At 40.5% G+C, this 12,036-nt stretch overlaps 1 protein-coding gene across 1 annotated transcript in view; it reads right to left on the minus strand.

The window, feature by feature from the left end:
• The window catches only part of MBNL1 (muscleblind-like splicing regulator 1), a 220,225-nt gene that overhangs the window by 38,585 nt on the left and 169,604 nt on the right, over nt 1-12,036 (minus strand). Inside the window, exon 4 of the mRNA XM_011972744.1 lies at nt 10,186-10,356. Within this exon, the coding sequence (XP_011828134.1) occupies nt 10,186-10,356 (171 nt within the window). The remainder of the gene's footprint in view (nt 1-10,185; nt 10,357-12,036) is intronic.

The following is a 12,036-nucleotide window of genomic DNA, read 5'->3' on the forward strand; positions in this document are numbered from 1 at the left end:
AGAGGGCATCCTTATCTTGTGCCAGTTTTCAAAGGGAATGCTTCCACCTTTTGCCCATTCAATATGATATTGGCTATGGGTTTGTCATAAATAGCTCTTATTATTTTGAGATACATTCCATCAATACCTAGTTTATTATTTTTAGCATGAAGGGATGTTGAATTTTATTAAAGACCTTTCTGCATCTATTGAGATAAACATGTGGTTTTTGTCATTGGTTCTGTTTATGTGATGGATTATGTTTATTGGTTTGCGTATGTTGTACCAGCCTTGCATCCCAGGGATGAAACAGACTTGATCATGGTGGATAAGCTTTTTAATGTGCTCTAGATTGAGTTTGCTGGTATTTTATTGAGGATTTTTGCATCAATGTTTATCAGGGATATGGCCTGAAATTTTTTTGTTGTTGTTGTGTCTGCCAGCTTTTGGCATCAGGATGATGCTGGCCTCGTGAAATGGGTGATGGAGGAGTCCCTCTTTTTCTATTGTTTGGAATAGTTTCAGAAGGAATGGTACCAGCTCCTCTTCGTACCTCTGGTAGAATTTGGCTGTGAATCCGTCTGGTCCTGGGCTTTTTTTTGGTTGATAGGCTATTAATTACTGCCTCAATTTCAGCACTTGTTATTGGTCTATTCAGGGATTTGACTTCTTCCTGGTTTAATCTTGGGAGGCTGTATGTGTCCAGGAATTTATCTATTTCTTCTAGATTTTCTAGTTTATTTGCATAGAAATATTTATAGTATTCTCTGATGACAGTTTTTATTTCTGTGGGATCAGTGGTGATATCCCCTTTGTCATTTATATTGTGTCTATTTGATTCTTCTCTTTTCTTCTTTATTAGTCTGGTTAGTGGTCTATCTATTTTGTGAATCTTTTCAACAAACCAGCTCCTGGATTCATTGATTTTTTGAAGGGTTTTTTGTGTCTCTATTCTTCAGCCCTGCTCTGATCTTATTTCTTGTGTTCTGCTAGCTTTTGAATTTGTTTGCTCTTGCTTCTCTCATTCTTTTAATTGTGATGTTAGGGTGTTGATTTTATATCTTTCCTGCTTTCTCATGTGGGCATTTAGTGCTACAAATTTCCCTGTAAACACCGCTTTAGCTGCGTCCCACAGATTCTGGTACATTGCGTCTTTGTTCTCATTGGTTTCAAAGAACTTATTTATTTCTGCCTTAATTTCATTATTTACCCAGCAGTCATTCAGGAGCAGGTTGTTCAGTTTCCATGTGGTTGTATGGTTTTGAGTGGGTTTCTTAATCCTCAGTTCTAATTTGATTGCACTGTGGTCTGAGAGACTGTTTATGATTTCTGTTCTTTTGCACCTTTTGAGGAGTGTTTTACTTCCAATTATGTGGTTAACTTTGGAGCAAGTGCTTTGTGGTGCTGAGAAGAATGTATACTCTGTTGATTTGGGGTGGAGAGTCCTGTAGATGTCTATTAAGTCTGCTTGGTCCAGAGCTGAGTTCAATTCCTGAATATTCTTGTTAATTTTCTGCCTCATTGATCTGTCTAATATTGACAGTGGGGTGTTAAGTCTCCCATTAGTATTGTGTGGGAGTCTGTCTCTTTGTAGGTCTGTAAGAACTTGCTTTATGAATTGGGTACTTCTGTACTGGGTGTATATATATGTTTAGGATAGTTAGCGCTTCTTGTTGCATTGATCCCTTTACTAGTATGTACTGCTCTTCTTTCGTCTTTTTTTATCTTGGTTGGTTTAAAGTCTGTTTTATCAGAGATTAGGATTGCAATCCCTGCTTTTTTTTTGGCTTTCCATTTGCTTACTAAATATTTCTCCATGCTTTGTTTTGAGACTTTGTGTATCTGTACGTAAGGTGGGTCTCCTGAATACAGCACACTGATGGGTCTTGACTCTTCATCCAGTTTGCCAGTCTGTGTCTTTCAATTGAGGCATTTAGCCTGTTTACATTTAAGGTTAATATTGTCATGTGTGAATTTGATCCTGTCATTAAGATGCTAGCTGGTTATTTTGCCCATTAGTTGATGCAGTTTCTTCATACGTTGATAGTGTTTACATTTTGGTAATTTTTTAGTGGTTGGTACCAGTTTTACCTTTCCATATTCAGTGCTTCCTTCAGGAGCTCTTGTAAGGCAAGCCTGGTGGTGACAAAATCCCTCAGCATTTACTTGTCTGTAAAGGATTTTATTTCTCCTTCACTTATGAAGCTTAGTTTGGTTGGGTATGAAATTCTGGGTTGAAAATTCTTTTCTTTAAGAATGTTGAATATTGGCCCCCACTCTCTTCTGGCTTGTAGGGTTTCTGAAGAGAAATCTGCTGTTAGTCTGATGGGCTTCCCTCTGTGGGTAACCTGACCTTTCTCTCTGGCTGCCCTTAACATTTTTTTCTTCATTTAAACCTTGGTGAATCTGACGATTATATGTCTTGGGGTTGCTCTTCTCGAGGAGTATATTTGTGTTGTTCTCTGTATTTCCTGAATGTGAATTTTCTGCACCCAGTTCGAACTTCTCAGTGGCTTTGTTTACACTGTTAGCGGAAAACCATGTACTCAAGCCTCAGTTGTGGCAAATGCCTTCCCCCTACCAAGCTCTGTAGTCCCAGGTTGACTTCAGACTGCTGTGCTGGCAGCGATAATTTGAAGCCAGTGGATCTTAGCTTGTTGGGCTCCATGGGGGTAGGATCCACTGAGCAAGACCACCCAACTCCCTGGCTTCAGCCACCTTTCCACGGGAGTGAATGGTTCTGTCCTGTTGGCATTCCGGGCACCACTGGGGTATGAACAAAATCTCCTACAGCTAGCTCAGTGTCTGCCCAAACAGCCTGTCTTGCTAGGTTGGGGAAGTTCTCCTGGATAGTATCCTAAAGTGTGTTTTCCAACTTGGTTCCATTCTCCCCATCACTTTCAGGTACACCAATCAAACGTAGGTTTGGTCTTTTCACACAGTCCCATATTTCTTGGAGGCTTTGTTCGTTCCTTTGCATTCTTTTTTCTCTAATCTTGTCTTCACACTTTATTTCATTAAATTGATTTTCAGTCTCTGATATCCTTTCTTCCACTTGATCGATTCAGCTACTGATACTTGTGTATGCTTCACGAAGTTCTCATGCTATGTTTTTCACCTCCATCAGCCCATTTATGCTCTTCTCTAAAGTGGTTATTCTAGTTAGCAGTTCCCGTAATCTTTTATCAAGGTTCTTAACTTCCTTGCATTAGGTTAAAACATGCCCCTTTAGCCCAGGGGAGTTTGTTAATACACATCTTCTGAAGCCTACTTCTGTCAATTCATCAAACTCATTTTCCGTCCAGTTTTGTTCCCTTGCTGGCAAGGAGTTGTGATACTTTGGAGGAGAAGAGGCAAACCGTTTTTTGGAATTTTCAGCCTTTTTGAGCTGGATTTTCCTCACCTTTGTGGATTTACCTACCTTTGGTCTTTGATGTTGGCGACCTTTGGATGGGTATTTTGCGTGGGTGTCCTTTTAGTTGATGTTGATGCTATTGCTTTCTATTTGTTAGTTTTCCTTCTAACAGTTAGTACCCTCTGCTGCAGGTCTACTGGAGTTTGCTGGAGTTCCACTCCAGACCCTGTTTGCCTGAGTAGCACTAGCAGAGGCTGCAGAACAGCAAAGATTGCTGCCTGTTCCTTCCTCTGGAAGCTTCATCCCAGAGGGGCACCCACCAGATGCCAGCTGGAGCTCTCCTATATGAAGTGTCTTTCGACCCCTGCTGGGAGGTGTCTCCCAGTCAGGAGGCACAGGGATCAGGGGCCCACTCAAGGAGGCAGTCTGTCCCTTAGCAGAGTTCAAGCACTGTGCTAGGAGATCTGCTGCCCTCTTCAGAGCTGTGAGGCAGAAAGTTTAAGTCTGCTGAAGCTGTGCCCACAGCTGCCCCTTCCCCCAGGTGCTCTGTCCCAGAGAGATGGGAGTTTTATTTACAAGCCCCTGACTAGGGCTGCTGCCTGTCTTTCAGAGATGCCCTGCCCAGAGAGAAAGAATCTACAGAGGCAGTCTGGCTACAGTGGCTTTGCTGTGCTGAGGTGGTTTCTACATCCTGTTCAAACTTCCTGGCGGCTGTTTACACTGTGAGGGGAAACCACCTACTAAAGCCTCAATTATGGTGGATGTCCCTCCCCCTACCAAGCTTGATAGTCCCAGGTCGACTTCACACTGCTGTGCTAGCAGTGAGAATTTCAAGCCAGCAGGATCTTAAGCTTGTTTCGCTCCATGGGGGTGGGATCCGCTGAACAAGACCACTTGGCTCCCTGACTTCAGCCCTCTTTCCAGGGGAGTGAACAGTTCTGTCTCGCTGGCATTCCAGGAGTCATTAGGGTATGAAACGTATGAACAAAATCTCCTACAGCTAGCTCAGTGTCTGCCCAAACAGCCTGTCTTGCTAGGTTGGGGAAGTTCTCCTGGATAGTATCCTAAAGTGTGTTTTCCAACTTGGTTCCATTCTCCCCATCACTTTCAGGTACACCAATCAAACGTAGGTTTGGTCTTTTCACACAGTCCCATATTTCTTGGAAGCTTTGTTCGTTCCTTTGCATTCTTTTTTCTCTAATCTTGTCTTCACACTTTATTTCATTAAATTGATTTTCAGTCTCTGATATCCTTTCTTCCACTTGATCGATTCAGCTACTGATACTTGTGTATGCTTCACGAAGTTCTCATGCTATGTTTTTCACCTCCATCAGCCCATTTATGCTCTTCTCTAAAGTGGTTATTCTAGTTAGCAGTTCCCGTAATCTTTTATCAAGGTTCTTAACTTCCTTGCATTAGGTTAAAACATGCCCCTTTAGCCCAGGGGAGTTTGTTAATACACATCTTCTGAAGCCTACTTCTGTCAATTCATCAAACTCATTTTCCGTCCAGTTTTGTTCCCTTGCTGGCAAGGAGTTGTGATACTTTGGAGGAGAAGAGGCAAACCGTTTTTTGGAATTTTCAGCCTTTTTGAGCTGGATTTTCCTCACCTTTGTGGATTTACCTACCTTTGGTCTTTGATGTTGGCGACCTTTGGATGGGTATTTTGCGTGGGTGTCCTTTTAGTTGATGTTGATGCTATTGCTTTCTATTTGTTAGTTTTCCTTCTAACAGTTAGTACCCTCTGCTGCAGGTCTACTGGAGTTTGCTGGAGTTCCACTCCAGACCCTGTTTGCCTGAGTAGCACTAGCAGAGGCTGCAGAACAGCAAAGATTGCTGCCTGTTCCTTCCTCTGGAAGCTTCATCCCAGAGGGGCACCCACCAGATGCCAGCTGGAGCTCTCCTATATGAAGTGTCTTTCGACCCCTGCTGGGAGGTGTCTCCCAGTCAGGAGGCACAGGGATCAGGGGCCCACTCAAGGAGGCAGTCTGTCCCTTAGCAGAGTTCAAGCACTGTGCTAGGAGATCTGCTGCCCTCTTCAGAGCTGTGAGGCAGAAAGTTTAAGTCTGCTGAAGCTGTGCCCACAGCTGCCCCTTCCCCCAGGTGCTCTGTCCCAGAGAGATGGGAGTTTTATTTACAAGCCCCTGACTAGGGCTGCTGCCTGTCTTTCAGAGATGCCCTGCCCAGAGAGAAAGAATCTACAGAGGCAGTCTGGCTACAGTGGCTTTGCTGTGCTGAGGTGGTTTCTACATCCTGTTCAAACTTCCTGGCGGCTGTTTACACTGTGAGGGGAAACCACCTACTAAAGCCTCAATTATGGTGGATGTCCCTCCCCCTACCAAGCTTGATAGTCCCAGGTCGACTTCACACTGCTGTGCTAGCAGTGAGAATTTCAAGCCAGCAGGATCTTAAGCTTGTTTCGCTCCATGGGGGTGGGATCCGCTGAACAAGACCACTTGGCTCCCTGACTTCAGCCCTCTTTCCAGGGGACTGAACAGTTCTGTCTCGCTGGCATTCCAGGAGTCATTAGGGTATGAAACAAACAAACAAACAAACAAACTCCTGCAGCTAGCTCAGTGTCTGCCCAAATGGCTGCCCAGTTTTGTGTTTGAAAGCCAGGGTCCTGGTGGTGTAGGCACCTGAGGGAATCTCCTAATCTGCGGTTTGCGAAGACCGTGGGAAAAGCGTAGTATCTGGGCTGGATAGCACCATCCCTCACAGCAGGGTCCCTCACGGCTTCCCTTGGCTAGGGAAGGGAATTCCCTGACCCCTTGCACTTCTCGGGTGGGGCAACACCCTACCGTGCTTCTGCTTAGCCTCTGTGGGCTGCACCAACTGTTTAACCAGTCCCAATGAGATGAACTGGGTACCTCAGTTGGAAATTCAGAAATCACCTGCCTTCTGCATTGATCTTGCTGGGAGCTGTAGAGCAGAGTTGCTCCTATTTGGCCAACTTGCTCAGGTAATTCCAGAAGTTTTATTTTTTAAAATTTCAATGATTAAACACTATAGACCTTCCATTTGTCATCAAAGAACATATGATTTTAAAAAAAGATCATTTTGCATTAGTGGTTTAGAAATGACAGCAGAATGTCAATTATTCTATAATTTATAATATTAGATTTATTAATCTGTGTGGACACAGATTAAATCATTCATTTTCTACTACTTATTTTCTCATCTTATGAAATGAGATTATGTTTACATTATAAGATTGTTAAAACCTGTAGATAATATATTTCAAACTGTTCACTATTTGTTGAAGATGGTCAGAGAGCTCACTCTTTTTTTTTTTTTTATTAGAGACAGGGTCTTACTCTGCCACCCATGCTGGAGTGCAGTGGTGCAATCATAACTCACTGAAGCCTCAACCTCCTGGGCTCAAGTGATTCTCCTGCCTTAGCTTCCTGAGTAGCATGAGTAGCATGTACCACCACTCCCAGCTATTTCTTCTTTTCTTTTTTTTTTTTTGGTAGAGTTGGGGTCTTGCTATGTTGCCCAGGTTGGTCTTGAACTGTTGGCCTCAAGTGATCCTCCTGCCTCAGCCTCCCAAAGTGCTGGGATTACAGGTGTGAGCCACCACATCCAGCTAGGTTAGAGATCTAATCAATCAACCAAGGACGCTGAGTTGGCTAATGGTGTGTCTCCAATTAGTGCTACCACATCATGAATACCAAAAGCAGAACAGGGTGGTTAAAATCCTGGCCTTGCTACTCACTAGCTGTGTAACCTGAGCAAATTTCTTAACCCTTCTGAACTTCTCAGTCTATCTCTAAATTTAGGGTAACATTACTACTTTAAAGGATGGTATGTAAGGATTTAATATATAAAAAGTGCCAAGTACTGTAAAAGTCCCTAACGTATTGTATTTGTCTCAAACATTTTAAGTCCGGTTTCTGATTCTTGGCTTGGTACATTTCAATAAAAGCTCACAAAGCCTATGAAAATGGGAAACCTTCCTACAGACACCTGCATTCCCTTAGTGTCATGCTCTGAAGATATTAAATGTATAGACCTTGTCTCTCACAATTTATGAGAAAATGAAAACCCAAACTTGGTTGCATAATAACCCAAGTTACTGGCATATTTCTTGTAGCCATCAAGCCTCTAGCTGCCTTTGCTAATAGTCTGCTAATACGTGTCCACTTCTATTCCCCATTCTATGTTGCAGCCTCTGTAACTGGGCTTGTGTTCTGGGTGCTGGTTATGCTTCCTTTGAACTACAGAACAGGTAAACGACCATGAATCTCTGCCTGTTTTTCTGGTGTTTGAGAAACTCCTTCCTTCATCTGTTCTTTCACTCATCAAGTAATTATTGATCTCTGCTATACGCCAGGCACAATACTAGATGCTTCCAAGTTTCCTTAGGCCTTGCTGTCTTCCTCTCTCCCTCCTGTTCCTCCTAGGTTTGGGAGCTAAACTGACTGACCCTAGAGAAGTCAGATGCTGTCACCTACTTGACTAAAAGTCTTGTCACTGCTCAGATACTCTGAATACTCCTGATGGTATGGAAGTGCTCATAGTATTATCTTCTTTGATAAGACCACTACCTGGGTTGGATCCAAGTTAATGTCATGTTTTCAAACACTCATCTGTAGTAGTGGCCATTCTCTTTGAGCGGCAACCCTTTTCCACATTACTCACCTGGCTTCTTCTAGTCCTGTTAATATTCCTATTTGTAAGGCCCACATTAAACTCCCAGTAAGCAGCTGATTATGACCATTCCATTCATTTCTGAATCTCCATGTCATTACCCTCATCAAACAGGGCTGACTACAAAAAGGATAAAAAAGTCTCAGGTGGGGTTCTGAAGGCAAATTTCCTGTACTAAAGCTTTCTCTACAGTCATTAAAGTCCCAAATGCCTTAAAATTGAATAATTAAAATGATTTCTGTACTTATTACAAAGTCATCTCTGAATCAAGTGTATTTTTAGACAATGATCTCAGGATACCTTTAGCAGAAGGGTAATTCCACATTCAAATGTAGTCATATGAGGAAAAATTAACATAAAGCCTGAATGTGCTCACAACTAATAAAAAAATTTGTCTAAGCAGAGAATTTTCTAACAAAACTATCAGAAAATATGATGATTGTTCTGATGGTTTCAGAAATCTGTGACTTAGAGATTGCATACACAATATATTTGTTAGTAGTATTTCAAAGAGCATAAATATTGTTTACAGTTTTTCCCAGGACTGCACATACGACACCCTAGAATGGCCTTCAGAGTCAGACACAAGGACTAGGTCAGTTAATGTGGTGGCCAGTGTTCTCCTCTTCCATCTGAGAACCATACTTGCTGATCTCAAAGGTGCTCCCGGTCAACAGACAGGGTACAGCCTGGTGATAAGCATGCTTTAAATGTTTAAGTAGAACAAAGTATCTTCACATCAAGGATACGCCTTAGAGCAACTAAGGTGGTAGCCACCCCAAAGACTTATCAGATCTTTGAAACTATATGTGAGAGCCAAGTGCAAATGAGACTTTTGTCGTACATGTTGTCAGAGAATGGTGATAGCTTTTTTTTTTTTTTAACCAAGTGGAAATCTTCATGCTATCCCAATACAAGCATGTGAAATTAGTAGATGTCACAAAAAATAACTTTAAGTTATCTCATTTTTAACTGAGCCCTCAATAATGGGGGGAAAAAACAGATCAGGTTAAAACAGACACATAATTACTTATATTCTCTCACTTCAACTGTATAGAACTGATCATTGCTATCACTGCCCATGTAATGTGGAGATCCTCCCACCTTGAAATGCAATCCCCTACTCTTTTGGAATAATTGTTGCATTAAGTTCTAAAAGAGAATAATAATTACATTGAGTTCAGGTTTTAGAATGCACTTGGAAAAATATTAGCACCATGCTACAGTTAGCATACTAGAAAAACATGGGTCTTCACATTCCCATGACCCCATAATACTGCATATAAGCTAGTGACATAAATTACTAGCAGATATATTCTGATCACTGCAAATTTCAACATGCATTTAAATTTAAATGTAGAATTACTATGTCACAATTAATGTCAAAGTACCTTTTTCAACCTAACACTAATTCTTACAATCTTTTACATTTTGATGCATAAATATGAAGAGATTATTAAAGTCATTTATTACACACACACTCCAGAAATCCAAACAGTTAAATAGAAACGTGTGTTTCAAAGCAAGAGTCACCCATATATACTGCTCAGCAAACATTAAATATCTGTGACCACCCAGTTTTTCAACTTTAGCTCTTTAAGCCCTCAGAGTTTCAGCCTCCCCTGATTAATTCTCCTTTAATGAGACTTCCAAGTCTATAATATTGATTTACTACTGTCAGAATTCTCCTAGCATTTGTAGCTATGAAATAATTTCAACTTAAATTACAGAAGAATAAGAAAGGTGCCTTTTCAAGAAAAAGAACTATACACATTCTTTTCAAGGAGTAAGGAAAGGGAGAACTATTCTCAAAATTAAAGACCATACATACCAATTTTAAATATCATTATTACCTCTAAACGTGGTTGAAAATGTATATTGACTATACTAGTGAGTTAGATGACCACTGTAACACAGACCATTTTAACACCTGCCAGTCTTGGGATTTATTTTGAAGAAAAATTTAGAGGAAAACAAATGCTATAATGTAAATGTCCATGTCATCTGGCCAGAAATGAGTACCTACACAATGTATAAATTGTTCCAGCATTTGACTGATACTTAATTTTGCTAGAAAATGGTAAGGCAACTGAAATTCTTGTCTGTGTTCAATTCATCTGGTGCAATAATCACTTTAGTACTAAAACTGAGCACTCTGAATTACAAACTTAATGAGTGAAGACTGAAAACATGCTTACCACGGGTTGTAATGGGGCACCAGGCATCATGGCATTGGCTAGTTGCATTTGCTGGGCCAACATGGCCATGTTCTTCTGCTGAATCAAGTTATTGCGTCCATTTATCTCCAACTGCGTTTTTAAATGTGGGGGTGGATGAAGATATTTGCAGTTCTCCCTGGAGCAACGGCCCTATAAAAACAAAAGCCGCAAATGTCAGCTTAAAAAAGAATAAAATCAGTGAATTATGACAAAAAATATAATGCAAACCACCCACTTGAATGTATCATGGGTTTTTCACACAATGCACTGTCCATATCATTTGATCATACATTTAGAACAAGTAATGAATTCACCAGAACGTATTATCAATATGAGAGGTTGAGATATTTGAAAAAGTTTAAAAGCTTAAAAAGTTTCAATTATTTTAATAACATTAGCATTAATATTTCCAGATTCAAGTTTAAAAATCTACCAACTGCTAGGGTAATACTAAAACACAGAATATCAAATAACGAATATCAGTCTTCTTTCATAATATCTTCCTGGTTAAATTTAATGATTTAAGAATCAAAGCTATATAATTTATTTTCACTTGTACTGAAATCTTAGGAAATGAACTTAGAGGACTCAAGGCACATTGTATCTTCAGTAAAACACCTTTACAAGTATCTAATAACAAATAAAATTAAAATTACTACTAGGCTTTACCAGCCCATGCATTAGGAATTTACAATTAAAAAGAAGAAAACTCCCATGTGTTCCCACTCTATATAGAGATTAATAAGTATAATGAAATATTGGTGAAAAATGTGGCCTTTAACTTTTCAAAGATAAATCTAGTCTTCTCCGTTTCACAAAATCTATGAAACAATAAGAAATGGATATATTTACCCTCCAAAAATTGTTTAAAAATGGAGAAACTAAGTTGCTATAAGCCAGGAATGGTGGTGCACTACCTCTGTACTCTGTCCTCAGCACTTCATTCTAGTACCTTCCTTGAATATATACCACCCAGACCAACCTACCAATCAACATAGCCTGGACTGAAATAATGGAAAGAAATCACATGTGTTTAGTAGTAATCTTAGCACTTTGGGAGGCTGAGGCAAGAGATCCCCTGAGACCACGAGTTTGAGACCAGCCTGGGCAAATAGTGAGAGCTCATCTCAAAAAAAAAAAAAAAAAAAAAAAGAAAGAAAGAAAAAAAAAACACCCCGAAAAAACAAACCTTATAGGTCGGGGCATGGTGGCTCACGCCTGTAATCCCAGCACTTTGGGAGGCCAAGGCGGGTGGATCACGAGGTCAGGAGATCAAGACCATCCTGGCCAACATGGTGAAACCCTGTCTCTACTAAAAATACAAAAATTAGCCAGGCGTGGTTGTATGCGCCTATAGTCCCCGCTACTCAGGAGGCTGAGGCAGGAGAAGCGCTTGAACCCAGGAGGCAGAGGTTGCAGTGAGCCAAGATCGCGCCACTGCACTCCAGCCTGGGTGACACAGCGAGACTCCATCTCAAAAAAAAAAAGGTACTATAAAATAATAAGTATAAATATAACTTCCTTTTGGGTAGTTCTTTTTAATACAAATATTCATTAAAGTCTATAATATGCAATATGGTGTGAGACACTCCGCCCACATTTTTTCAATATATTTTCAAATCATATCAATAGTAGCAGATCTCATCAACTACCTTGACAATGTCTTTCAGCAATAAATCTAATTAAAACTGTTTATAAACAGTACAATAAATTTTTTTTTTCCTTTTTTTTTTAAATTATACTTTAAGTTCTAGGGTACATGTGCACAACGTGCAGGTTTGTTACATATGTATACTTGTGCCATGTTGGTGTGTTGCACCCATCAACTCG

Source organism: Mandrillus leucophaeus, unplaced genomic scaffold, assembly GCF_000951045.1.
Source record: "Mandrillus leucophaeus isolate KB7577 unplaced genomic scaffold, Mleu.le_1.0 Scaffold130, whole genome shotgun sequence".
Lineage (NCBI taxonomy): Eukaryota > Metazoa > Chordata > Mammalia > Primates > Cercopithecidae > Mandrillus > Mandrillus leucophaeus.